This window comes from Alligator sinensis, unplaced genomic scaffold (assembly GCF_000455745.1).
Source record: "Alligator sinensis unplaced genomic scaffold, ASM45574v1 scaffold203_1, whole genome shotgun sequence".
Taxonomy (NCBI): domain Eukaryota; kingdom Metazoa; phylum Chordata; order Crocodylia; family Alligatoridae; genus Alligator; species Alligator sinensis.
The window spans coordinates 497,672-525,029 of NW_005841949.1; the positions used below are offsets into that span (position 1 = coordinate 497,672).

The window sequence follows — 27,358 nt, forward strand, 5'->3', positions numbered from 1 at the left end:
AGCCCAGCTCTCCCACCTAAAGTGAAGGGGATGCATTGCTGGAGGGAGAGCAGTGTTTTACATAGCTGTGTCCTGGGGCATGAGGCTGCTTTTTTCTTATATCTGCACATGGCTAGTAGCATAACTGAGGGGACTACCCAGCAGGACTGCACCTCCCATAATGCGCCATAACCAGGAGCCTTCAGGGGGCAGCCACCTTCCCTCTCCTGTCATGGGACCATTGAAAAGGGACCATGGCGGTGTTGAATTCCAGCTCAGTAGAGGGGTTTCCAAATTGAAATATTTGGGTTTGGGCAGAATAGTTTGATTTAATACTTTGCTGAAAAGCAGTTTGCCACCTTATGTTACACACACACACACACACACACACTCAACACACACATTGCTGAGCAGCTCTTCTCAGCACATACTGTGCTCTCATGCTTCTTCCTCCCCAACACACTGGGTGGCTACGACAGACAAGTCATTCTCTTATGTCTTGTCTCAAGTGGGGCAGTGCCATTCCTAAGTCTGGGCATTGTGATGTCTGCGTAGTGCTCCGAGTAGGTGAAGTGCTGCCTTTGGGCTAAGCCCAGCTCCCTGTAGGTGGGGGAGCCCCTGGCAGGGTCTGTGCTGGGCTGTCCCCGTGTCACCCAGCCAGGCTCTGAGGAAACCAGAGGCAGGAGCCAGAACACGTCAGACACCTGTGATAGACTGGGCCTGAATGCAAATGCTCTTTACCCAGCTCATTCACTGTTCACATACAGCACACGCAAGGGGTGTTTGGAAGGAGAGGGGCTCCCCTGTCTGAGCTGTGCCTCAAGGCTGGAGGGAGGGAGGCCTGCTCCTGCTTGGGTTTGCTGCCCAGTGAATCCCTTATACCACATAGAAGTTCATGGGAAACCCCAGGGGTTGAGCCAAAGAGACCTTCCTTCTCTTAACTAAGGGCTGCCTGCCTAGGGTCATCATCATAGAGGACAGTCCGGTTGTCTTCTGTTCTCTATTGATACAAAACTGGATGACTTTATGTCCTCTATGTTTCTCTCAAAGAGAAACATAGAGGACAGGGGACAGAGTAGCAGAAAACTGGAATGTCCTCTTTGATAGTTACCCTGTGCCCGCCCCAGCTGGGGCGGTTTCACAGAGCAAGCCGCAGGGAGGGTTCCCTGACAGCAGGTCACTGGAGCCTGTGCAGAGAGGTGAAGGAGGAGACCAGCACACTGCATCTGCCTGGAGCTAACACCCAGTGGGCCTGGCTCAGTGAGTGCTCACTGCAGTGCAGGGCAAGCAACAGCCAGCGGATGCACCATATCCCAGACTGCTGGGAGCTCGACTGAGGTGAACCACCAGCACTGAGATAGCTTGGTGTCAAGGTCAAACCATGCCATTTAGCCACTAGAACTACACTGGGAGGTGGCCAGTGAGTTACAGGAACTGGGGAGTGAGAACATGTGTGGAGAAAAGCTTCTGGGTCTGATCCCATCTGGGCTGTTCCTAACCAAGCCCCTTCCCTATCCTGTGCTCCTCTAAAACAGGACATTGGAAGTGTAGCATGGACAAACGTGCCCTGGGCAGCTGTCTCTCACCTTGCCCCTCTCTCTCCACCATCCTCCTACCTTCTCAGTGGCAGGCAGGACTGGAGAGAGCTAAGAGCCCCAGTGTCCTGGGATGCAAGGCATTTTGGGAATTGTAGTTCTCTCAGTGGGCAGGGAAGTTTGCAGCTGCCAGGGGAAAACATTCACCTCATTTTTTCCCACTGACACCCATGTCCAAAGGGCAAAAAAAATATTGAATTCAGTGGCAAAAAATGGGGGCCAGTTCTCCCCTCAGTAACTGCAAACTCCACCACTGCTCTACAAAACAATGGTTGTGGTCTAGGACACACAAGGTCTGCACCAACAATCTGTCTCAGAGGCAGCCAGCAGACACCGAGGCAAGAAATAGCCCCAAGGTGAGCCCTTGCTCCTCCTTGCATTCTCCTGGTGCCCCTTCCCTTCGGTAGCGCCCGGGGCATGTGGTGAAGCATGTGGAAATCTGTAGATGAAATACATGGGGGGAAAGCATCCTTGTGGGGAAGGGATAGTGCTGTCAGCTGGGCCCTGGTGCTCTGGGGGTTGTTTCCCCTCATATGAAGAGCAGAGGGGCTGTGTGCAGCAGAGTGAGGATTGGCAGCCCCTGACCATCAGAGGTGAGACAATCCCACCTTTGATGAGGGTTACAGGACTCTGGCTGCACTGGGCACATTACAGCCCTTTTGCAGCTAAAGCTAATTCTTCTCCCCCTCTCCCCTGGCACAGGACAGGCTTCGGCACCCCTTACTTGGTGCTTTGTCCACAAACACACAGGGAGAGAGCAGGGAAAGCCACCCACTGTGCTGCAGAACAACACAGCCCTTGGTGGAAGGAAAGGGGGCAGGCTCTGTCTCTTGCAGCTGAGACAAGTTCTCTCATTTTCAATACACTGAGTGGCAGAGTCTAGTTTAGCAGATGGGTCCCCTCCCCCTCTTCCATGACATGGCCTTCCCAAGCTTTCAGCTCCTCTTCCCGTCAGCTGTCCCAGCAGAGCAGCCGTGTGCCATGCTAAGTACCCCTTTACAGAACCGTAACAACTGCCTCCCATCGGCCTCTACACACATAAGCTGCATATGTGCGTGGGGGGGCTCCACCTGATTACACAGGCCTGCCATGTGTACCTTTGTAGGCAGGGCATGGGCTTGCTTGCCCCTTTGCATTCATGGGGCAAAGCTGCATATATGATACCCTGGTGTCCCCACATCTGCTCTCCCGCTGTGCCGCTTGTGGACACTTCTTGAAATGTCAGCATTTAAAGGAATCTGCAGCAATTTTTGGTTACTGCTGTTTCTATTTTGAGAGCATCTCCCTGCTGGCTCTCAGATGTTCCTCTAGTATCCAAGCCCCTCTCTGTCCTAAATGTATTTCTCCTCACGATCCCCAACAAGGCAGCGTGGGGCAATTATCCTTGTTGTACAGGCACAGAAACAGGCATGGAGGAACTTGCCCACAGTCACACAGCACGGCCAGCACAGGAGCAGGGACTTGAACACAAATATCCTTTGTCCTGGGTTTGCACCCCCACTCCAGGAAGCCTCAGAAACTGATATTCCCTCTCTTGATTGCCTTAGAAACTGTGCTCTCCCATTCATGCCCTGACTCCACTTCCTCACGTGCATCAGCACCCGTTTTATACCCACCTGAATAGGTGCCTCACAGAGCTACTTTTCTTTTGCTCCTCTCTTTGCTTGACATATGCTGTCCAGCAGCATTTGACATACACGGCCCAGCAGCGTTTCTCTTTGGTGCCTTGTTTCTGGAAAAATGTCCAAGACACCAGCTCCCTTCCCCTAACCCAGTCCCAGGCCCTGGCAGCTCTGCTCTGGACCCCAATGAAAAGGGCCTGCTTCATACTAAAACTTTTGACTTCTGCCAGTCCTCTTAGGCCAGTTGGCCAAGGCCGTGCACACAGATGCAGATTCCTTGGTGATTTTCCATCTTTGTTTCTCTGGCCCTCCCTCTGGCTTTTTTCTAGCCCCTGGGAGATTATATTTGTGTGGGAATCTCAGTCAAAGCCCTCTGGCAACTTGCCTCCTAACCATTCAGTTTCCAGCCTAACAGGTAACAAGGAAGGATCAGACCAGCCGTGGCATTTTGAGTCAGCTGGCATTATTGCTGGCAGGCCCTGGAGGGCAACTGTGTCTGGCAGTGTGGCACAACATGTGATCCAGTGTGTCATCCTACATTTACCAAAGCAGGCTGGTGACCTGGTGCATTCCTCAAGGCACAAGCTATGGGGAGCTCAGCTTTTTGCACACTTGTCTCAGCGAGGGGATTTCATGGCCCCACCTGCAAGGGAAGCTAGATGGGAAAGCACTTTGCTCTCAGCATGTGTCAAGCATGGGTTCAGTTTCTGGCTCATTTATAGACTCTATGACCCTCAGACTTTCCATGCCCCAGTTCCCAAGGTCAAAGGGACTCAGCTATTTTATTCTGTGAGTTGTATTTGCCCCTGGTGATTACCTGACAGTGACCTTCATGGGTGCATGGGGCTCCTCTAGCTGGGCTGCACTGAACCAGTTGACAGCAGCTGTGAGCTGCTGGTGTTGCCCTTCCCAAGTGACTTGGCATAAAGGAGAGAGGGAGGTGTAAAGAGTTTAAGGAGCCCAATTTATGTGTCACATGATATCTCCTGAGGCTGCCACTTGGCCCCTAATGGTGCCCACCTGCAGGTGTGACAGCATGACAGTGTGAGTCCCTGTTCCATGCTCAGGGAACAGGGTCTGGTGGCTGTAGATGTCTCCTTTTCCCCTTCACCTTCAGCAAAACTGTAGGGTACAAGAGGGAAGGGAGAGATTCCAAGAGCCGTAGTTAGAGGCTTGCTGTGGGAGGAGCTGGCTGGATAGCAAGGACCTCGCATCCTGCAGATGCAGAGTGCTACACACACACACCCAGTTTCATCCTCAGCACCTGCATTTGAAAAGTTGAGAGCAAAGCAGAAAGGTGACATTGTCACTAAGGGCCACACGGCCCATCCCAAGCAGCCCCCATCCTGTTGGCACCCACTGGGCTGGGCCTCTCACTGCACTTGGCAGGGCTAAGCACAGTACCTAGCTGCCTGTAAGAAGTGCCAGGACTTATGCCAGCAGAGCCCTTGGATGTCATCCTTGCATACCCCTGCTGGGTGTGGCAAGGCCAAAAGGATCCAAGCCAAGTGGTCTCATATTATCAGTATTTCTGGGCATCTGTGTTGCCTGGTAGTGCCTGACATACGCACTCCAGTGCCATGTGGCAGTGCTCACCCAGCCTCTGCTGTCTTCCAGGTGGTGGTGCCCACCCGTGTGGGACAGGTCTACATCTACGATTCCCCCAAGGGTGAGCAGGATGAGTACGACATTCCCCGGCATCTGCTCTCATCTGGCTCCCAGGAGATCTATGATGTGCCCCCCATCCGTGGAGGCCTCATCAGCCAGTACAGCCAAGAGGTGAGCTCTGTATAGGAGGAACTGGTCACCTTTGGGTACAGATCCAACGTGGATCAATGTATCCCTTCGAGGGGGCTGGTTTCTTCCCTCCCTCCTGCAGGGTATGCCTCCCCAGGTCCTGAATCTGCCCATTAGCCCTGGGGACAGGTAACTTGCTCAGGGGCAGCTCATTGCTGTGGAAGGATGGTGACACATCACCCCAGGACTTTCTCCTTTGCCCCCTAGAGGTCTGCCAGTATCCAGTGTCTCCAGTGTCTGCCCTGTCTCAAACCAGAAAACAGGGGACGCTGAGGTGGGAGTGGATGGAAGGCGCTATGAGCATCTGGGTGTAAAGGGAGTATCCAAAATGATCAAAATAATGCAGGGGTAAGTAAAGTCTGGCCTGCAGGCCGAATCCAGTCTTCAGTGGACTCCATTTCCCAGCAGCCCCTGCCCACATTGCTGTGACCAGTTTATGTGGAGACCCCAGCAGCAGCCCATGACAGCACAAGGCCAGGATTTCCCATAGAGACCAGCCCCAGCAGTGCTGGCAGAGTGTGCGGCTGGGTGGTGAGCTGCTCCAGGGCCAGGGATGTGGCGTGCAGTGTGGGGTGTGCAGGCAGCAGATCACAGCTCTGCCCCAGCTTTGGACCACACTGTCACCACTGCAAGTCCCCAGTCTGGGAACAGCTCCCCGCCCAGCCGCATGCCCTGCCAGCGCTGCTGGGGCCAGTCTCCATGGAAATCCTAGCCCCCTGTTGTCGCAACCTCACCACTGCTGAGGTCTCCATAGAAACCGCCTGCAGTGATGCAGGCAGGGGCTGCTAGGAAATGGAGTCTAACCACCAGCCGGATTCTCCATTTTGCCCACCCCTGCACTAGTGGGTCTGAAAGGGATATTGGACCTTGTCCTGTTAGAGCCCAGGAGAACAGATGCCCAGGGCAGCTTGCGCATGTCAGCCACTGCAGTTTGTGCCCCTTCCTCTGATGCCGCAGGCACTGGGTTCTGTTACAAGCCAGCCTGGGGCAGAGTGTGGCTCAGGTCTGCCCCAGCTGGAAGTTTCCAGGTTGCAGTGGAATATGCGAGTAGAAGGGAGGATCAGAAGAGATGCCTGATCCAGCACCTTTCCTTGTCCTGCCCTAGGTGTATGACACACCTCCTATGGCGGTGAAGGGTCCCAATAGCAGAGAGCCAAGCCTGGAGATCTACGACATCCCACCCAGCGTGGAGAAGAGCCTGCCGTTCCAAACACATCAAACTGTAAGTGATGCTAAGAAGCACCCCCCAGCCAGGCATCACAGCAGAGAGCAATGGTGTGGGGGGATTCCTTTGCTGTGCCAGGGCTGGGCAGGAAAGTGGAACTATGTTCATGTTCCTTTCACAGCCCAGTGACCCAGCTGCCCTGCAGCCCAGAGGGCAGCATGGGATACTAGCCAGCCATTTCCCATGCCAGTGCTCTCAGCCTCCCCAGCATGGCAGTGCCTTTACAGCACTTTCAGAGGTACCTTGCATGGTGGCAGGGGCAGGGCAGAATTGTTATGCCAATTGTGAAGTTGATCCAATATCAGATACCACACACAAAAATCCCTGCTCCTGGAATCAGGTCAGACACACAGAGCTTCTGAGTGGGGCGGGTGCCACATTTGGAAGCTGGATAAGCACTACAAGGAACAGTGGCTGGAGGCTTTGTGTCATTCCCTAATATGCCCTTGACATGTGGAAATATCAGCTCTGGGAGAGGGGACAGGGAGATGCACTCAGCCCACAGGGTCACAAGGAGATGGAACTGAGGGCAGGCAGCAGTAGAGCCAGCCTCAAGCCCTCTAAAAGCATGAGTCAGGCCCCCAGAATTGTGTGCTTGTGTTAGTAACCATGAGAGTTTTTTCTTCTGCTAATGAAAATCCAAGTGTGTTCCTTACTTTCTGTGCGTGAGCCTTTGGCCTGCCCCTGAGATGTCTCTCTGAGCTCCTTTCCCTAATTACTGTGGTAGAAACGTCTTCTTTCTTCTTTTTAATTGAAGCTGAGATTTTTACCTATTCACCTGTCTCCAGGAGCTGGAGCTTTCAAAGTAGCATGTTTCAGGAGCCTGGTGAAAGCTCCAGAGAGCTGGCCACCACTGAGCTTCAGGTTAACAGCTGTCTCTCAGGTCAATCCTGGAGCATTGTGTCTTGGGCTTGCTGTTGGCTGTGGCAGTGTGCCATGTGCACCTGCTACTCTGGGTGGCAATGTTGGTGCTAGCCTGTTTGCACCCAGAGCAAGGATACTTATTTCATGCCTGTTTTGTGCCCTTCCAGTCTGAACTGGCAGGGTAGCACTTGGATGCATTGCTGTGCTAGATGGGATAGTCCTGCCCCTCTTTTCTCCGCCACAGCCTAGAGCAGCAGGGTTTCTTTCTAGGATGGAGGAGATCTCAGGGATCATGACCCATCATAAAGTTTCCCTGACTTGACCCTGCAGTGCTGGCCAGTGGGCACCCATATGCCAGTGGAACAGTGCACAGCACAGTGGGAGCCCCTCCTGAGTCCTTATCAGTACAGAGAACGCCTTTCACTGGCAATTTCTATAACCAGGACAGCAACAAAAGGCAGAGTGTTTGCTCTGTGACAAGCTGGCATGGATGCTCAGCTGGCTCACTGAAGGGCCATTATGTGCCTAGAGGTGCTATATTCAGCACCTTCCACTATGCTTCAGGGGTTGGAGAGGTGAGGCATGCACATGTGCGTACACACACACACACATCACTATGAGGTCACCAATAAATTCATGATGTAGTCCCGCAGTCCTGTGATTTGCTGTGGGACTGGGAGTATTCTGTGGCAGGAGAAGCATCAGGAAGAGAAGCAGGCCTAACAAATGCCATCTGTTCCCTCTGCAGGTGTATGACATTCCTCCATCTGTGAGCAAAGATGTCCCAGATGACCCCATCAGAGAGGAGACCTATGATGTTCCCTCTGCTTTCACCAAGCAGAAGGCCTTTGACCCAACCCGGCACCCCCTGATCCTGGCTCATGCATCGTCGGCCTCACAAGAGCACTATCTGCCCGAGGACATCTATGATGTGCCCCCTCCAGCTGGGAAAGGGGCCCCTGAGGTGTCCCTCTCACAGGAAATCTATGATGTTCCACCTAGCCTGAAGAAGCTGGGGGGACCTGTGTTCCCAGTGCAGGATGTGTATGACGTACCCCGGGAGCTGCACACTGGGAGTAAGGCCTCCACAGATGCTGAGGGCGAGTATATCTATGATGTCCCTCCCCAGGTGGACCGAGAGACCAAGGCAGGTGATGCCAAGAGGCTCTCAGCCTCCAGCACAGGCAGCACTAGGAGCAACATCTCCACATCCTCTCTCGACGTGATTCCAGTGAAGGAGTCAGCTGCCGTGTCCAAATGCCCCAGCAAGGAGCTAAGCTTGGACTTGGATGTTGCCATGGAGATGCTGGCCAAGCTGCAGCACGGCATCAGTAGCACTGTCTCCCACCTCATGTCTTTTATCAGTGGCAGCTGGAGAAGCCCTGAGCAGATGGAGGCCAATGCACAGAGCATACAGGCGGCAGTGGAGAGCGTCAAGGTGGCACTCAGGGACTTGCTGGAGTTCGCACGTGGGGCTGTGGGCAATGCAGCCCAGGCCTCTGACCGCTCCCTCTACACCAAGCTTAGCAAACAATTGCAGAAGATGGAGGATGTCAACCAGGCACTAGTGAGGCACAGCCAGGCACTGGACAGTTGTGGCTGGGCCCTCAGCACCCTAGTGGCCAGCAAGCCAGGTTGCACTGATGACCTGGATCGCTTTATCATGTACTCACGTGGCATCCCTGACGACACCAAGCAGCTGGCATCCTTCCTGCACGGCAATGCCTCCCTGCTCTTCAAACGGACAAAACAGCCAGCCACACTGGTGGATGGCAATAGCCACCTGCCCACTTACCAGACAGGGTCCTCTGACAAGGCTAGCAGCATCCAGTCACGGCCCCTGCCCTCCCCACCCAAATTCCTAGCACAGGAGTCGCCAGATGGACCATATGAGAACAGCGAGAGTGGCTGGATGGAGGATTATGACTATGTCCATCTACAGGTGGGTGTGGGCAGCAGTGAGGGACTTCCTTACTCCAGGGAGTGGGGCCACATCAGAGCAAGATGGGGACCTGGCTCTGGGAGCTTCCAGCAGAGGTTTCCAGGGGGGCAGGGATTCCAGATAGACCAGGTCCTACCTCTGAGCCCCCAGCAAAATGCAGGCCCCCAGCAGCCCCCAAAAATGGATCTGGAGAGCTATGTCCTTCTCCTGCCGAGTGCTCCAGGATGTGGGTTCACAGCTTGTGGGAACATCACAGTGCCCTGTGTAGAATCCCTGCTGGATCCAGGCTGGGGGTACAGGTCAACTCCAGGGCATGTGAGTAGGACTGCACATGAGAAGCACCTGCTTAGTATTCGTCCTGGAGGGAAATCGCACCTCTGTGACTTCCCATGTCCCAGGTACTGGGTGCCTGGCTGAATTCCCAGCACCTTCTACATCTCTCACCTGATCTCCCCTTCTACTGACCTCTGAAGCTGCCTCCACCATGCCAATCTCCACAATATAGAGCCTGCACACTTGGCTTTGTATTCTGCTTCCTAGTTACTGGGGTGGGATCCTTCTCACTCCCAGCCACATGCCCCATGCTGCTCACACCCTTTTCCTCCCCAGGCACTGCAGGGCACTGCTGGGTGCACAGAAGCACCAGGCCTGATATGTGCCGACTGGGGGTGTTACTGATCCTCTTAGGCCGCCTTGCTTCAGACACAGACTGGCAAGGGGACTTCTGGCCATGCCTGCCCACCCGATCCCGATCCGTGGAGACCACATGGAGCCTTGTGCCCTGGACCAGGCCAGGCCCTGATACATGCTCCCCATACGCTCAGCCAGACCCTGCTACTACTGCCCATGCTGCACTGAGCATCCCCACTCCTCTGTGTCTTCTCCCCTCTCTAGCACCAACTATGACTCTTCCCCAAGCAGCTTACTCCACAAGTGGAGGACCAGCTCACTGTGACAAGCCAGGAGCTTCTGCCCGAGAGCCTGGAGCCAGGGAGGTTCCAACAGGGCAAGGGTGTTCTGCTCTGTGACCTCAGTTTCTGATGAAGAGGCCCCCATCTCACTGCACCCCAGCCCCAGCTTCAGTGCCTGCCAGGTCTAACTGGAACAGCAACAGGAGGGGGCCCTCTGGGCTCTGAGCATTTCCCCAGTCTCACAGGACAGCTGATGACCAGGCCAGCAGGGGCAGAAGCCATCTGCCACCCACTAGCAGCATTGCTTTCTTTACCTTGAACACTGCCAGAGCATATGTTAGCAGGTGCAGTTCCTAATTCTGCCATAAAAATGGTTGTACAAAATAATAATTTACGTTTTTACTCTAAGTTGTACAACTTATGGAGTATTTGTGAAATTATTTTAAATATTTTCCTATTAATTTATAACATTGCTCAGTTCTGGCCACTGCCAGGGTATGGCTGGGAGATGGTCTCCCAGCCATGCAACCAACTTTCCAGGAGGGGACCCACTGGTGGAGCTGCTTAGTGGAGGTGGGGCTAAGCTGAGGAGAGCCTGGGGCAAAAGAAAGGGATGCTGTAGATGCTAATTCATGAGAAACCCGCCTTTCAATTGCTTCATATCCCCCTTCTCCAACACCCTTCCCTTGCTTAAGGGGACTGCAGTGGTCAGAGGTGCAGCAGGTCTCTGGGGAGCTTCTCTCCATGTGCCCTTAATGACACCCTCCTTCAGGTGCCCAGGCATCAACTCTGCTCTCTCTGTGGCAGCTCTTACCATCCATGAGGTGAGCCAGCCCACACTAATGTGGCTGCATTCCCCACCTGCAGCCAGGAAAGCTGGTCACATGGATGCATGGAGTGGCTTCAGGGCAGCTTGAGGGAGGCACCCAGCCCAGGTCATTAGGGGAATCTCTCCTTGACTGTCCCAGGGTGAGGAGGGGCTGAGCGGATGCTCACAGTGTCCCAGTATGGGGGGCTCCCCATTTAATGCCAGCCACTGCAGGGCCAGGTGCTCTGTTCCCCTCGGCACATGCCTGCTCATAGGTCACTATGGGGCACTGCTGATCACAGAAAGCTGATGGGACTGGCCAGCCCAAGTAGGACTCTAGCTAGCTTGTCTCCCCCAGCAGCATGCCTGCAGTGCCACCTCATAGTCATCTGGCTCACTGTGCTGCAGACTTAGCACAAAAACCTGCCCTGGGCAACTAGCATGCTTTGGAGACATGGTCTCCAGCTTGTGGTATCCCACACTGCCTCTGGACAGAATAGACACTGCAGGCTGGGCCCTGCCAGTGCTACATGGCTGCCTCTCTGGTTTAGAGGTGGAGGGTGGTCACTTAGTTCTGTTGGTCTGAGCTGAATACAGCCCTTGGGGCTCACAGGATCAGCCCTATCATAGGACAATATTATGGACACTAAAAATCAGATTCAGAGCCAGAGAGCCTCAGGGAACTCTTTCAGAGACCCATCCTTGCTCGGTGGCCAGGGCCCATGCTGGGGGCTTCTGATAGAGGAGACCCTCAGTGTGATGAGTCTGGATATGGCTGAGAGCTGCGGACCAGGCACTTTCTCAGCAGGGAAAGACAATGGTGCTGAGCCTCCAGAGCTATATTCCCCCTGTGCCCACACACAGACTTCCCCTGCTGCAGGCCTGTTTTGTGACAGGGTCCCCAGGGGTGTCCTCACTAACCACCTTCTTTGTGTGGCTTCCTTCCAGGGCAAGGAGGAGTTTGAGAAAACCCAGAAGGAACTGCTAGAAAAGGGCAACATCATGTGGCAGGGCAAGGGGCAGCTGGAGCAGCAGCAGGTAAGGGTGGGATCCCGTGGACAAGGGCAGGGGATTCCACCTGGCAGCAGGATCCTACAGAGAACTCCCTTGCTTTACTTGATGCGGTGGTCTGCAGTGACCTGCTCTGCAGCGTGCCAAGATGAATTCCAGAATCAAGGGAAAGGCTTTAAGCCCACGGCATTAACAGACTCTTGGTGTTGGGTGAGGAGCTCCAGTGGTACAATTAACTGGCCCTTGCTGGGACTGCACGTGAGAATTGGCCTGCGTGTGTTTCTGCACTGCCAAGTAATTGTAAAGGTGCTCCCTGTTGACTGCCAGAGATGAGCAGAAGGCCTGATTCACCAGGAAACTGCCTTTCCTAGTTGCTAGCCTAGTCTACTTAGTGAGGAAGCAGACATTCACACTGGCCTTTTTCTGTCTTGGTCACAATCACCAGGAACACAGGTTAGCCTGACTGGGTTCTAGCTTCAGGGACACTCTCAGGGCCTTGGTGCAGGGGTTGAGGGCAGCACTGGTACACAAGATAGTCCAGTTTACCAGGTAGAACTTTGGTAGCAATCCTGTTGCTGGAGCATGAGCAACTGTGGCTGACTTGGCAGGGCCCATGTTAATGTCTGGCAGCAAACACTTGCTGCTTTTAGGCTTCAGCTATACCTCCAGTCTGCACAGGAACAGCTCTGAGCAAGGAGGAGCCATCTCTTCAGTAGCTTTGCAAAGCAGAATATCACTTTTATCCATATTTTGCCATTCCCCTGTCCTTGTGCTTGGGTCTAGGCCCCTGCTCTTTACATACTTCATTACTGTGGGATGGCTGCTGCTGAGGGTTGGTCCACAGGGAATGGTAATTTTGACATGGCTCTGTTCAGTGCCCAGTCACACCACAGTCCAGCTGGGAGTTGGCATTGCCTTGCTTCACGGGTGTTATTAGATGCTTCACTACTGCCTCACTGGAGTCCCCTGCTACTAGGAAATTAACGCAAGCTGACCAGTTCCTTGAGACGTGCAGGTAAGCTGTACAGCAATGAGCCAAGGGCTTCGGCAGCATGGCTGAATCTTTCATAGACTGAGGGTGATAGGCACCCAATTTCCCTAGACTGCTTTCAAAATCCCAGCCCAAAGGCCGGCAGTGATTTGTGCCTCTGGCTCAGACAGCGACAGGCTGTTGTAGTTTCTGGAGACAGCTTTGAGGGGAGACATTGTCTCACACATTAAGTCAGTGCATTGGCCCCCATATTTGCCTAACCTCACTGTTTTCTCCTGCCTCCCTGTAGCTGAAGCAGTTTGAGCGACTGGAGCAGGAAGTCACGCGACCCATTGACAATGACCTCTCCAACTGGACCCCACCACAGCATTATGCCCAGGTGCGAGGTGGCAGTGCCCTCTGCCCCTCTGACCGGCAGCTGCTTCTCTTCTACTTGGAGCAATGTGAGGTCAACATTACCACTCTGACCAATGCTGTTGATGCTTTCTTCACTGCTGTCGGCACCAATCAACCACCTAAGATCTTTGTGGCCCACAGCAAATTTGTCATTCTCAGTGCCCACAAGCTAGTGTTCATTGGAGACACCTTGTCACGTCAGGCCAAAGCCCAGGACATCCGCCAAAAGATCACTCACTATAGCAACCTGCTATGTGACATGCTCAAGGAGATTGTGGTGACTACCAAGACTGCAGCACTCCAGTACCCATCTCCATCTGCAGTCAAGGACATGGTGGACCGGGTCAAAGACCTAGCCAATAGCACTCAGCAATTCAGGATGGTGTTGGGGCAGCTTGCAGCTATGTGACATCCTTAAAGTTACACATGCTTATTAAGAACTAGGGTGAGTGTCTGCTAAAGACTCCCTCCATGGAGGCAACTGTGGTCAGCCACAGATGCATGTAAATGGACTTGTAAATATTTAAAAAGACTCCAAGAAGAGGAGCACCGGGAAGGGCAGAAACACCACACAGGAGTGCTAGGCTGGATTTTGTTTTCCTTCTTCCCAATTTCTTGACAAAAAATAGATCATGTCTAGACTGTGCCAGCAATTAAATAAGGATGTTTTACTGTCAAACACTACAGCCAGGATGAAACCAGGGCCTCAGGAAGGGGAGGGGCTATCCTGCAATGAAGAGAAAGAAGCAAATCGTTATTTTTCCTAATTGATTCTGACACCATTCAGTTAATGGGCTATATTAAAAAAATAAATAGAAATTGAATCAAAGCAAAGCAATTAAGGTGAACTACAGAGTGATTGAAAGGAAGTCTGTTAGCGTCACCTCACAATTAGAGGAGATTCTGTGATTTCCCTTGACTTTGGAGCCTGATCTAATTAATTGAACACATTTTAATTGTGCAGGATGAATCAATTCAACAGTATCTCGGTGGAGATGAAAAGGAAACTGAAAACTCCAATGGGGGAAAGGTATACACATGCACACACATACACACACACACCTACATATGTATGTATGTGTGTGTGTGTGTGTCTGTGCATGTGTATGCATATGTGTGTGTACATGCGTCCACGCGTGTGTGTATGTATGTATTAAAAAAGTACAGTTAAACTGTCAGAAGGAGTGTCCATACTCATCCGTTGCCTCATCCAGTGCCACTATCTGTCAGACCGGCAGCACTGGGGTGACAGTGGGCCAGGTGCAGAGAGGTTTGCCTACCCATTGCATTTCACATTTTGGTTTTGCTAATAATACCAGCTGTAGCAGAAATGCAAATTGAAATTGGTGCCTTGAAAAATTGTGGAGCTTCTGCTGGTTCCCAGAGCTACAGAGTCACAGTCTGTATTTATATTCATTTCCATGTACTGTGCTGATGTGAGAGCATAAAAAATTGCCTAGAACTCTTCTGCCTTGTGATTGCTTTCATGCTGTGGTGCGCAGAAAGAGGCCTTTCTCCCGGGAGGAGACTTACTGGCCTCCAAGCATACCAAAATCCAGAGGAAATGAGATTCTGCATTCCCTCTACAAGTAGAGAAAGGCGCATTCCTTGTCCCAACAGGAGCTCCTTAGGGATGGCTTGGAATAGCAGGGACCTCCATGCATCTTAGTGGACATAGTCTCTGTATCTGCAGTATTTTAGTGCTCCGTATAATGCCCTTCCACTGTGATTCCTTGCCATTCACTGCCTAGGCAGGATAGAGAGGGAGACATGAGCAGTGTTGGTTTCCTAGGGGCTGCTCACTACATGGAGTCAGTACCTGCTGAGCCCCTTTCTCACAAGATGCCAAAGGGTTTGTGAGGGGGCATTAGCTAGCCAATAGCCAGAGTAAGACCAGCATGGCAGGCTGCATACCTAACCATATTTCCACATAAGGAACTACATTCCTCTAGCGCTGTGGTGCTTAACCTTTTGGTCTCAAGGGCCAAATGAGTGGTTCAGGGCCAGTCCCTAGGCCAGACAGCCCCAAGATTAGGCCCATATGCCCAGACCCAGTCCATACAGCCTTGATTGGTCCCACATGCCAGGATTGGGGTCCTGGGATCCTGCACAGCTCCAACCTGGCTTGTGTGCTGGGATCAGGGCCCTGGCACCATGTGCCACCCGTGCCTGGTCGTGCATGATAGGATTGAGATGCCTGCATTGTTCCTGCCCAGCCCTGCATGTCGGGTTTGGAATTTTTGTGCTGCCTCTGCTTATCCCCGTGTGCCAGGATCAGGACCTCAGGGCTCTGTGCCGCTTCTGTCCAGCCACATGTGCTGGGATTGGGTCCCATGCTGTTGTGCTTGCTGGATCTAGCATGTAGGGCCATGGTCAACGGGGCTTCCCATGGACTTGTGGGGAGCACTGCAGGCTGGATGACAAGGTGCTGGGGGCCAGATCTGACGCATGGGTTGAGCACCCCTGCACTATCGCATTTCAGCCTATGAGGCCTTTTCCACTTGCACTCCTAAACTGGCATGTAGCATTTCTGTGCATCATTAAACAACAGCCACACTTCAGGCTGCATCTTGATAGAGGACAAAGGATTGCTGGGGACAGTGTACTGAACATTTTGAGGTCCCTTGGGTGAAAGAGACTAGGTCAGTGTCAGTTCTTGTCACCATGCTCCACTGCTGACATCACCCAAGCTTTGTGCACCTCCTTGCCCCATGCTGCTCACTCCAAGCTGACCTGCGCACCCTCCTGCCTCCCAGCTTCTCAGCTTCTGCCCACAGTTTAGTCTGAATCAGGCCCTGTGGTCCTGATAGGAAAGCCCCTAGTGTGGACCCTTCATCCCATTCAGAGTTGTACTGATCTCAGTAGTTGGGGGCAGGGATCCCCTGTACTCAAGAGACAAATATAAGGTGCTATATGTCCAGATGCACACCCACAGAAAAGGGTGGGGGTGACTGTCTGGGCACAGAACTGTCGCAAAGGAGCGGAGGGTTCTGGTGTATCATGGACTCAACATGAGTCAAGATATGCTGCACAAAAAAACAGCTGATGCCATTTTGGGCTGTGTTAATAGGAGTTTTCTGTATAAGAAGGGAGCAATAGCAGCACTCAGCTTATTAAGCAGTTGAAGTATTGTGTCCAACTCTGGGCTCCACATTTTAAGGAAGATGTGGAGAAATAGGAGAGGATCCAAAGACAAGTAACTGATGGTAAAGGGATTGTAAAGTAAGCTATATGAAGAAAGATACTGAAAACTGGGTATGTTTAGTCTGGCAAAGAGATTAACAGGGGCCATGAGAGCAGTTGTCAAACATTTGAAAGGCTGCCATAAAGGAGGAGAAAAAGTGTCCTCCCCTGCCACAGAACTCAGGATACGACGCAATGGGTTTAAACTGCAGCACAACAGATGTAGTTTGAAGCTCAGGAAAAACTTCCAAATCAAAAGAGCAGAAAGGCAATGGAACAAGGGGAAAGTTACCAGAGACTTCTGGGACACAGGGATTTTGTGGCACACTGAGAGCTGAGTGTGCCTACAGCAACAAACAGCCATTCCTGACATGTTTAGAAAGTTGAATTTGTCAAGGTAATAGTCAGACAAGGTTCCTTGGGTTAATTTGATATCTTTTATTAGACCAACCCAAATAGTTGGTGAATAGTTATTAAGCAAGCTTTCGGGTACAAAAACCCTTCGTCAGGCTAAGGAAGTAAGGTAATAGCAATTTAGCAACCAGCTCTGGACCAAGGAGTATCATTTTGCTCCATGTGCCAGCAACAAACTGTACTGGGTCATTGACCCTGTCTGTGTCTCCAGGTGCTGCCAGTGTGAACACTTGATTGATCAGGCCCAGTCTCCCCTCTACTTGTGCCAGCTGCAGCCCCCAGGATGCAGGACATGCCAGTGTGTGGTGTCTAGAGAGGCTGAATGGGGGGTCATCATTCACAACATTTCGCCCCCCACAGAAAATGTCTCCCCAAAAGAATCATGGGTCACGTGCTCACGCCCTGGGCAGAAGCACCTGTTTGGGCAGGCAGAAATCAAAAAAAGGCTGAAAACCGTTAGTTTTTTATGATAAAAACTATCACTGCATAGGGTCCAGGCCCTAGGGGATGCCTGTCTCAGCAAGCCAGCCATTCTCCATAGCTAGGTGAAAGCAGCAATGGCAACAGCACCTGGGGTGGGAGGGTGGAGGTGGGGGAAATGATGCAGCAGAGCCCTCCATCCTCTTGCCTATGGAACCATCTCACTAAGGTTGTGGCAGCAGCCTTGACCCCTGAGACAGCCCCAATTCAACAGGGCACAGCCTGAGGAGACACTTCCAGGATCAGTGCATGAGGGGAGAGTGAGGAGCTGTGTGCCTGGGCCTCATGCTGACATAGGCAATACTGGTATTTCTAATGGCCCCTGCATGGAAATGGTGATCCGCCTCTGTTATGGTGAGGAAAGGGTGAATTTGGCAGGTGGCTGGGGAGTGGGGGGGCAGGGGAGGCCTGGGGTAAAGAAGATTAGAGCATCAGTCAGAAGGACTGGAAGAAGAGACTGGGAGGGTGGGATGATGTGTCACTGAGACAAGTGGGTAGGCCCAGCAGACCAGGGAAGAGGAATGAGGGAGTAGGTGAGGGGAGCAAAAAGTTGCTTTGAGTCTGTGATTTGGGTGTAAATGGGCTACATATGCTTAACATGAGGCAGAGAGGGTAGGAAATCACCCGCTACAGGGCTGCGTTTTTGTTAGAGCCTTCAAGGCCAAACAACCGGACAAGCCATGGACAGTACACAACGATATTCTTCCTTCCACTGAAATGCAGTCACTCCTAGGGTGGAGTTAAACAGCCACAGGAACACTGAACAGCTTCAGGACAAAAGGGACAGAGCATCTTTTTTCTAAAGAAGGGGCAAGTGGGGCAGAAGGTTATATCTGAGCTGGGTGAGCCATGGAGCTTCCAGGCTGGTAATAGCGTGTGGCTGATGATGGGTTTGCTCTAACGGCATCCACTGAGCAGTGTGTGATTCAGTAATGTGCAGCACGAGAACAGGATTGAGACTTTGAAGCTAAAGAGCACTTTTATTGGCTCAGACCCAGTAAAGCCAGCTCAGTTACTCGCCATGGTCAGGGCAATCCATTCATGGAACTCAGTCACGCGGGCATAGACTGCTGGTATGGTGGTGGAGCACTTGCTACTACCCCAGGACACGATCCCCACCAGGTACCAGGCTCCATTCTTTGGGCATACAAGCGGGCCACCAGAGTCACCCTGCAGAGCAGACAGGAGAGCCACACTCAGAAACTGGGCCCAAGGGAGCTCTGCGCCACCCCAGCTGCTGACACTTCAACAGGAACCTAAGGAGCGGCTCACACTGCAAGAGCCTTTGTGTAATGCAAGAGGAACCACACTGGAGATTCCCTTCCCAGGAAGCCTGAAGGAAGCTGACTTCTGTCCTGCCATCTCCACACCCACAACCCTGCTCCAGGGACAATTCCTGGCATGGCTTTTCTGCTCTGTGCCCTGCTCAGTATACCCTCCCAGCCTAGCTTTGCATTGGTCACTGGGAGGCTTGCCTAGAGAGGGGCTGAGGCTCAGGGCCCTCTGAACCAATTACCTCATGAGATCCAGTGAGGGATCAGGGGGCCCTAGAGAGGGAGCCAGGCACGGACTTGGGAAGTATCCATAGCCCTGACACCTACCCATCCCCTAGGATAGTGGTGCTCAATCTAGCCAGCCCTGCAGGCTGGGTGAGTAGTACAGGGCTGGTCTGAGGGCCAGATCCTGCAGGGGGTCAGCACTGCAACACTGCACACTAGTACAATCCAGCTCACAGGTGTCATGTCGTCTGGCCCTGGGGATTCTCTACCCATCTGGAAATCTGGTGGCCAGTGAGCTTGGCAATTAATGCTGCCTCTGGTCCCCCACCACCAAATTTCCAGACCCATGGGGAGCTCCATGGGTTAGATGACATGGCTCTGCAGGCCAGATCTGTCTTGTGGACCACCAGTTGAGCACTACCCCCCTAAGAGATCTGCTGAGAGAACCTTGGCTCCCCCATCCCTACCTCACTCATATGTTCCCCTGCTTGATACCCCTCATAACCTATGCCATAGCCCAGCAATGGAGCAGTCAGGAAGGCAGTCAGCTACAGATGTCCCTGTTAGCCTATTTAGCAGGCATGCAGGGCCCACTCCCTGTGATGGGCTCAATTCTCACCCAGGGGAGCAAGAGGCTGGAAGAGGCTAGTAGCCCTACGAGTTGCATTTGGCTAGGCCCTAGGATTAGCAGCAGCACAGGGTAGCCAACTAAGAAAAACTGAGCTGCCCAAAGGGTCCCTGGGCACTTGAGGGACGGACAGGCTGAATGAAGGGGCCTGGCCCCAGGATACACACCATGCAGGAAGAGGAGCCAGCTGCACCAGCACAGATCATCTGGTTTGTGATCTGGTTGCCCCAGTACTCTTCACACTGAAGGTTGCTCAGCAGGGGTAGTGCTGTCTGCTGTAGCTTGTTGGGGGTGAGGAAAGCTGCAAGGGGAGCAGAATGAGAGAGGGTTCAGGACAGGGTGACATGGGTCAGTTATGGGTGTTGCACTCAGAGTAAGGCCCCAGCAGATGGCATATGTGATGAATGGGATCTGGGTGTGCTTCTGGAACCCCCCCGGATATGTGCAGTGTCTGCACAGATCATTTGAGCTGTGTGAGATCCTGGCAGGCATCCCAACAAATTCTCCCTGACGAGAACCTTGCCCTCTGCACTGGAGATCAGTCATTGATCCACTGGTCCCAAAAGGATTTGGGAGTCCCATCTCCCTTTGCTGCTGGAAGCCTAGGTGGCCAACCTCAAAGCAGCTTGTGCCTTCCTCCTTTCTAGGATCACATCTCCCCGTGTCAGCAGGCATGAAGCTGCAGATGTTTCACTCCACAGAGGAGCACACCTGTCTCTTAGGCTTGCTGATGCTGGAGGGCTCTGCCACAGCTTAGGGACACTGACACCAACAGAAGATGCTGCTTTTATTAATAGTGCCCCAAGTTTCCTCGACTATAGGTCTTCCTCCCATCCCACACTCAGAGAGCCCATAATTTCCTGGGCAGTGTCTCTGTAAGACAGGAAGAGCTGTTATCACAGGGTCTGTCTAACTACCTAGCCAGCCAAGGCCTCCCTAGCTCATCCCTTTGTTGGGCCCCCCCCCAAGGAAAGGATTTCTCCAGGGACCTACTCTGATCCCCCTATCTGCAACCCCAATGCCCAGTACCCTCAACAGTTCAGTCTATGGACCTGCCTCACTCCCAGGGAAGGTCTCATGAGCCAAGGTCTTTCACTGGTGCATGTAGGATGCTGCCACCAGTATAACTAGAGCAGGGTGAATGGGGCAATCAACCTGGGTCCTGAACTGGGGAGGACAAAAATATCTGCTGCCACTAGCTACACAATTGCAATTGCAATCACAGTGGCAACTGGAAGTTGCTACTGCTGCTGTGCCCCAGTCACCCAGCCAGGCCCCTCCACAGCTGGGTGCTGTTGTATCTAGTCCAACCTCTTCACCAGAAAAGGGCCCAAGCCACAAAGCTACATGTTGACTCCGGCCTTTCTGTTAGGCTTAGGGATTTCACTCTGAAGAGAAGGGCTGGCTATAGTGACTGGTCCCAGATCCAGGCTTCTCCCAAGCCCTAGGGTGCTCAGCCCTCAGCTCATCATAAACCCACACTCGCCTGGTGCTGGGTGCTTTCCTCCTTAAGATGGAACTGCTAGATTGACATCAATGGTTATAGACACCCAGCCCCCTAAATACGTAAGAGCACATTACTGTCCAACTGTTAAGAGGAGGCCCAGGGAGGCTAGCTGAGCAGTAGCGGGAGGTCCGTGACCAAGCCTTGCTCCCCCAGGCTCTTAGATTGCTGTCTAACCATGCTGCCTTCCCTCTGTGTGTGCAAGGATGACTATAGAACCCTTCACTAGCCAAGTGGGCAGCATTTGAGGCTGTTCCAGCAGCACCTTCCTAGCTGGCATGGGATCTCCTCCCCTGCAGAGATCCAGCTGACAGCACGTACCGTTGTACCGGGTCTTGCCCCATCCTGTGGTAACGCAGAGCTCGCCACTATAGAAGTGATCCCTGGTTTCTCCCAGGCACACAGGGGAGACTGTCCTGCTGACTTTAGCAGGAGTGGCCAGCTTGATGAGAGCGATGTCATAGTCGATGGTTTGGGGGTTCCACTTCGGGTGGGTGAAGACCTGACGCACAGAAACAGAAACAGGTCCGTGAAGAGAAATTAGATGGGTACACAAATTGCTCCTGCCATCTCCTCTCTCACCAGCAGGCCCAGGCCCTCCACCCCTGGCACAGCCCAGCAGGAGTGCACCTGTGGGGTAGCCCAGCCCTGCTGCACCTCCAGGCCTGGGACAGATCTGAGCACCCACACTGCACCCCAGAATCAGCTCTTTCAGCCCCTGGAAAGCCTGTACAGGGCATACTCCAACTATAGGCTTTGTGCAGCCTCACAGCATGCTGGGAGCTGAGTTGCGTTGTCTGGCACCAAGCCCCACAGGAAACAGAGATAGGGAGCAGGCTGTGTGGGGAAGAAGCAGCTCAGTGCATAAGGGACACTAGCTGCCCCCTCGATACAACTAGTGACTGCTTGGTTAGGGCCAGACTGTGGACAGCCCAGGGCCAGGGGTCACAAAGAGCATGTGAGGAGAGAGGGTCCAAGCCCTGCCCCTGCCCCTTTAACACCATTGGCAACTGCACTGGCTGGCTGCAGGAGGGCACCCATGCTGCACTCTCAGAGCCCCACTGGGGCTGGAGCAATACAGGTCACAGGGCCCTGCCCTGTCCCCAGCTCTTGCCAGTTCCCCTGCTATCACCCACAACATGGGGCTCTCATGCTGAGAGAGCACATCCAGGACTGAGGCTGCAGGTCAACCGCCCAGGCCACAAGGGACTGTCCCCAGAGTGGGCAAAAATGCAGGCTTATTCCACACCACACAGGGGCTCATGACTCAAGGAGGTCTGAGGGGTCTCTGCCTTAGGCTGTTTGTTCTCCTGTTTGCCCTAGCCAACCTGCCTGTAGCAACAATGCCAGAGCAGGAAGGCTGGTGCTGTAAAGCACTCTTACTCACCTTTTTGACAGCCAGTTTCTGTACCTGCTCTGTACTGGAGCCGCGGTCATGTTCCCCAAGCACCACCACATTGGATGTCCTGAGGCCAGAGGAGAAGGCAGTTAATGTCTATGGGAGACTTTCCCAAAGCGGGGGGCCATCTGACTGCAGGAGCCTAGGAAGTGGAGGCTCCTCTGTCCTCTTTCCCATAAACAAGGATGTTCTTGCTAGGTGTTTGATTGGCATCAAATACAATTCAAACTGGATGACAGGGGAAATGGGACTGGATCCATGTGCACTCAGTGGTTTGCTGCCATGATGGCCCCTTGTTTGCTAATCCCATCAGGACCTGATAACATGCCCCTGAGGTCAACGGAGCTGCCACATTTGGCAGTGTGTTTAGTGGGTCTGTATCTAGCACACTTGGGGCCACTTGCCAAGAAGCCTTCATCTGCACACAGTTGGAGCATCCCACACAGGCAGTGACTTGGTGTGCCTGACTCCATGTAGAAGGGAACTCTTCTCACTGGCATGTCTAACAGAAAGCAGACCCTGCTGCCTGGCTAAGCTGTCATGTCCAGGAGCCATAGGTAGTTTCTGACATTGGGAGAGGGAGCTGGAACAATCCCACAGAAGCTAAGGCGTGCTCTTGCTCAGGGTGGCCCTGTCCACAGCATTCTGGTCTCTCAACCGGTTTCTCTCCCCCCTGCTCATCCAGCAGGAGACAGCCAGGTTGCTGAGCCATGCTGCACCCAGTACACCATCCTTCCCCTTCCCCTATTGATAGACCATGAACGGGCAGCACTTCCTACTCACGTCACACCACAGTGTGCAGCTGTCACCACCCAGTCCTCCCCGACCAGGGACCCTCCACAGAAGTGCCAGCCACTCTTCTCCTGCAATATAAAATAGGCAAGAGGAGAGACTGTAAGACCTTAGAGTTGCCCACAGCATCCCCCAAAGGCTTCAGTAACCCATTCTGTCAATAAGGATGCTAAAAGAGAGCTTGGTGAATGAGGGGCAGGGGAATCACTGCAGGGGTGGAGCCCAGGAGGAAAGACATTGTGCTCTACTGGGTTGGAGCACCAGTAACCAATGAGGATGGCATCAACACAGTGACTTCCCACAGCTTCTCACCTGCAGGGAGGCCTGCCAAGGCCAGGATCCAGGAATTGCTTCCTCACCGTTTACAATCCGGGTGTAGCCACTGATGATGGGATGGATGGCTGGAATGCCACATCCTGAGGACAAACGAGTCAGCTAGTATCTCTCCCCACCGTGTCCCATGCTACAGGGATGGGACCATTAGCCACAATAAAGAGAGAGTCCAGATGCAGATGGGGATCTGAACATGATCCCACTCAATCTGCTCATGATGAGGACAGGGTTGATGCTGAACCCATTCCTTCTCATCAATGGTCCCTCATGAAATGGTGCACACTACAGTTTTTCTTAGTATCTCCATTGCCAGTCCTGTAGGTTCACCAGTAACAGCAGCACTGAATCTCAGCCAGTCAGTTATATTTTCACTCCTTAATTACTTAAGCACACTCAGGATTTTGCAGAATGACACTGAGAACAAGGGTTTCTTTCCCAGTCAGCTTTCACCTTCCATCTCTCAGCTTTTTCAGCTGCAGAGCTATACAAATACAAGCTGGAATCAGTTGTTTTATCACAAGATGCTTGCTTTTACACCTCACCCTCTTTATGCTTGAAATCAGTTCAGCCCCTTTCTTTTGGCTCTGGTCAGTCATAGGACATTTCAGCCCTGAATGCTGAATTTCAGGAAGTGGCATGTGACTGAGCACAGCTGGAAACCACCATGAAACCTTATCAGACCATTTCCCACTGCTCTCACTGTACTAACAAACCTTATCCTTCCCAGAGCCCACCAGTGAAAGGCAGCCCTCTCTGGTGTGCGATTCAGCAGCTGCGCACTAGCACACAACAACACTGCATGTTTTAAGAAGGTATTGAAGAAAATTCAAGGACTCTCAGTGACCAGTCTGACAAGTAGGCCAGTGTCAGAGCCAAGAATGGAGCCCAGGTACCTTGAGCCTCAGATCAGTGATCATCCTGCTAAGTCACAAAGCCTCACACACCATACCCCTAGTGGAGAACCCTCCCTCAGACGGCTAGACACAGGGCTGTCAGCCTGCCCAACATCAGCCTATGCCATGTGTGTCCACACACAGGGTTTTCCTGAATCCCAGTCTAAATTATTTAGCCCTGTAATGGCCTTCACTTGTCTATGCAGCAAAAGAAGAGGCTCACTACAGCTTACCATGAGCAGCATTTGCCAGTGTCAGGCAGGAGAGCAGCCACAGGAGAGCCATGTTAGTACCAAGGACAATGAGTTGACAGGGGCAAGAGAAACTCCAGCTCCTTTATATCCACTGGAAACCTAGACTGGCAGGGATGGGGTGGGAACAGGGCCATCAGGTGGGCAGCACCCATGGGAACAGCAGCTCCAGGGTACACATGCCTCGTGATAAATCTGTCAATTATGTAGGAGGTGGAGGTGCCTTTTGGCAAACTGGATTTTTTTTTAGAAGCAGTGCAGCTAAGCTGGTTTCCTGGGCAGGCTGCTCAGAGTAGCTTATCTGCTTTCACAGTGCAGGGCTGGACACCTCCTGTTTGCAAAGGAAGACAGGATTTTCCTACCCCTTTGTATCAAATACTTCAAGCAAAATACAGGGCCTGGTGGTGGCTCAGGGAAAAAAGCAAAGGAGACAGCTTAGTTATTCTATAAATCCTTTTCCTCCATAAGCATCAACATGCTTCACAAAGGGAGTTGGCATCAATATCACCATGGCAGAGATGGAGAAACTGAGGCTCAGGGTAGGGAAGTGACTTGCCTAAGGCCACTCAACAAGTCAGCAGCAGAGCCAAGAATACAAGCCAAGGGTCCTGAGTGTCAGCCCAGCACCATGCCCACAAGATACCAATGTTCTGAACAGGGGGAAACTGGGCCCTGGGGAGAGCTTTCTGTCAGGGGAGAGGGGAAAAATGAACTGAGAAAGAGATGCTCTAGAACAAGGCAGATGAGCAATGCTGTTCTCTTGAGAAAGGAGGTGCGAAGAGGGAGGTCCATGGGGTGGAGGCTAGCACTGGGGCAGGGAAAGCTGCTCTGCACTGCAGATGAAGGCATGGCTGCCTTCCCTTAAAAGCTGCACTGTGGTTGCCCTAAGGATGTGTGACACTGCATGACAGATCTGGCAAATGTGACCCTCTCACTGGCTGAGCAGCTTTCATCATTCCCAGCAGGCTGCCCAGAACTGTGCAGCAGTGTCCTGCTGCTGCTCTGTGCCAACTGGTGGCAGGGAAGAGAACAGAACAGAATATTGCACCTGGCCACAGCTCCTGACATCCAAATCCACCCTTCCCTCTACATAGCACTTGATGTCCAGAGGCCCCAGTGGATGTCACAAGCAGTCATTAACATGGCCTTGCAAGGCCGCCCTGCCTGGTGGAAAGAACTAGTCATGCTATGTAAAGGGGGGAAATTGAGGCCCACGTTGGAGAAGCAGGTCACCTAAGCCAGGGGTGGGCAATTATTTGTGCCCACGGACCACATAGGCAGTGTTGGAGAACTGTAGCAAGTTGGTCAGCACACTCCCCATGCAACAGCCCGGAACCTGTGCACCCTGCAGCTCCTCCCTGCCACTGCTACCAGTGCCCAGCAGCAGCTGAGCACATAGCCCCAGCCCTGACCCTGGCCCCAGCCCATCCCATACTCCCTCCAGACTCACCCTGGCCAGAACGGACCAGCTCCAGACTGGCCAGGACCTACGCATGCAGCCCCGTCCTTGGCCCATCACACGTCTGCTCTGGACCACCCACCCATGATGAGCAGTGGTGGGAGTGACAGTAGCCAAGCAGAAGCTGCTGCTGAGCATGAGGGGAAAGTGGCCACCTCCCTCTCACCACTGCTAGAACGTTCTTGCTGCAGCCGCCTGGAACCTAGGCCTGGGCTGCCCTGCAGCTGCTCTTCACTGCTGTCATCATTGCTACCAGTGCCACCTCTGGGCCAGCCACCCAGCAGGGCAGTAGTGGCAGCAAAGAGGAGCCTCAGGGCAGCCCAGGCACATGCTCTGGGCAATCACAGCAAGAAGGACCCAGCAGCAATGAGGGGGAGATGGCCACTTCCCTCCCACCCAGCAGCAGCTTCTGCCTGGTTACTGTTGCTGCTCATGGTGGGCAGACAGTCCAGAGCAGGTGTGGGGTGGGCCAGGGTTGGGGCTGTGCACATAGGTCTTGGCTGGTCTGGAGCTGGTCCACTCCAGCCAAGGTGAGTGCAGAGTGGGTGTGCGGCAGGCCAAAGCTGGGGCCAGGGCTGTGCGCACGGGTCCCTGCCTGTCTCCATGAGGCTGGTTCCAAGTGGCAGCCAAAGCTGAAAGGAGCCTCTGTCACCTGGGCTGCCTAAAAATGGAGTCCAGCCATGAAGCTGCTCCAACCCCGCTGCACACTCAGGGACAGCAGGACTCACCATGGGTCAGGCAGGCTCTGGGCCAGGTGGGACCAAGGGACCCACTGGGGGCCACACAAAGTCCTTCCATGGCTGGATCTAGGCCACAAGCCATATTTTGCCCACCCCTGGCCTTAGTGCACATAGCCAATGGCAGAGATGGAGCAGGAGCCATAGAAAAAGATGCATAATCTAGTGCTTACAGCTGGGCACTGGAGTCAGGAGAGCTAAGTGATGGCCCCACTGTGAATCAGCTTCCTTTTGCATAATGAGAATACCCATGCCTGGGGGTGGTGAGTAAAGTCTGGTTAGCATCTGTTTGGAAAGCCACTGTGTTCATAGATACAGTACTTAATGCTTGGGCTTGCTCAGTTTGTGAAGAATGATCTCCTTATATACCCCAGGACCTTCCAATACAAAGAAAAACCTGCCAGAGCTCATCTAAAAGTCAGAAGGCTCAATCTACCAGCCTCTGGTGGATCTTAACAGCACCAGCAACATTACCTAAGAGTATGGGACAGGAAGAGACATATACTTTTCCCTACTGAAAATCCAGGGAGAATCTTATGTAGGAAAAATGTAAAAATGCAAGCAGGACTTCAAGCACCACCTGAAGGTTGGCAGCCCTATTCCTGCACAAAGCACCTGGGTAAGGCAGGACTTCTCATGAAGAAG

General features: G+C 53.0%; 2 protein-coding genes across 5 annotated transcripts in view; one reads left to right on the forward strand and one right to left on the reverse strand.

The window, feature by feature from the left end:
* The window catches only part of BCAR1 (BCAR1, Cas family scaffold protein), a 35,700-nt gene extending 21,097 nt beyond the window's left edge, over positions 1 to 14,603 (forward strand). Inside the window, exons 2-6 of one of the 2 annotated variants that reach the window (XM_025199767.1) lie at positions 4,814 to 4,975; positions 6,099 to 6,215; positions 7,831 to 9,024; positions 11,692 to 11,781; positions 13,035 to 14,603. In XM_025199767.1, coding sequence (XP_025055552.1) covers positions 4,814 to 4,975; positions 6,099 to 6,215; positions 7,831 to 9,024; positions 11,692 to 11,781; positions 13,035 to 13,550 — 2,079 coding nt within the window. In that variant the 3' untranslated portion in view covers positions 13,551 to 14,603. The remainder of the gene's footprint in view (positions 1 to 4,813; positions 4,976 to 6,098; positions 6,216 to 7,830; positions 9,025 to 11,691; positions 11,782 to 13,034) is intronic. The other variant, XM_025199768.1, reaches the window with a different exon arrangement.
* Positions 14,604 to 18,226: 3,623 nt separating this feature from the next.
* LOC102376101 (chymotrypsinogen A-like) overlaps positions 18,227 to 27,358 on the reverse strand; it is a 31,463-nt gene continuing 22,331 nt past the window's right edge. Inside the window, exons 1-7 of one of the 3 annotated variants that reach the window (XM_006020180.1) lie at positions 24,500 to 24,551; positions 23,353 to 23,456; positions 23,032 to 23,111; positions 22,237 to 22,315; positions 21,171 to 21,351; positions 19,513 to 19,646; positions 18,227 to 18,388 (exon numbers count right to left, since the gene is read on the reverse strand). In XM_006020180.1, coding sequence (XP_006020242.1) covers positions 18,227 to 18,388; positions 19,513 to 19,646; positions 21,171 to 21,351; positions 22,237 to 22,315; positions 23,032 to 23,111; positions 23,353 to 23,456; positions 24,500 to 24,551 — 792 coding nt within the window. Of the gene's footprint in view, positions 18,389 to 19,512; positions 19,647 to 21,170; positions 21,352 to 22,236; positions 22,316 to 23,031; positions 23,112 to 23,352; positions 23,457 to 24,499; positions 24,552 to 27,358 lie in introns of those variants that run through there. The other 2 variants (XM_025199804.1, XM_025199803.1) reach the window with 2 other exon arrangements.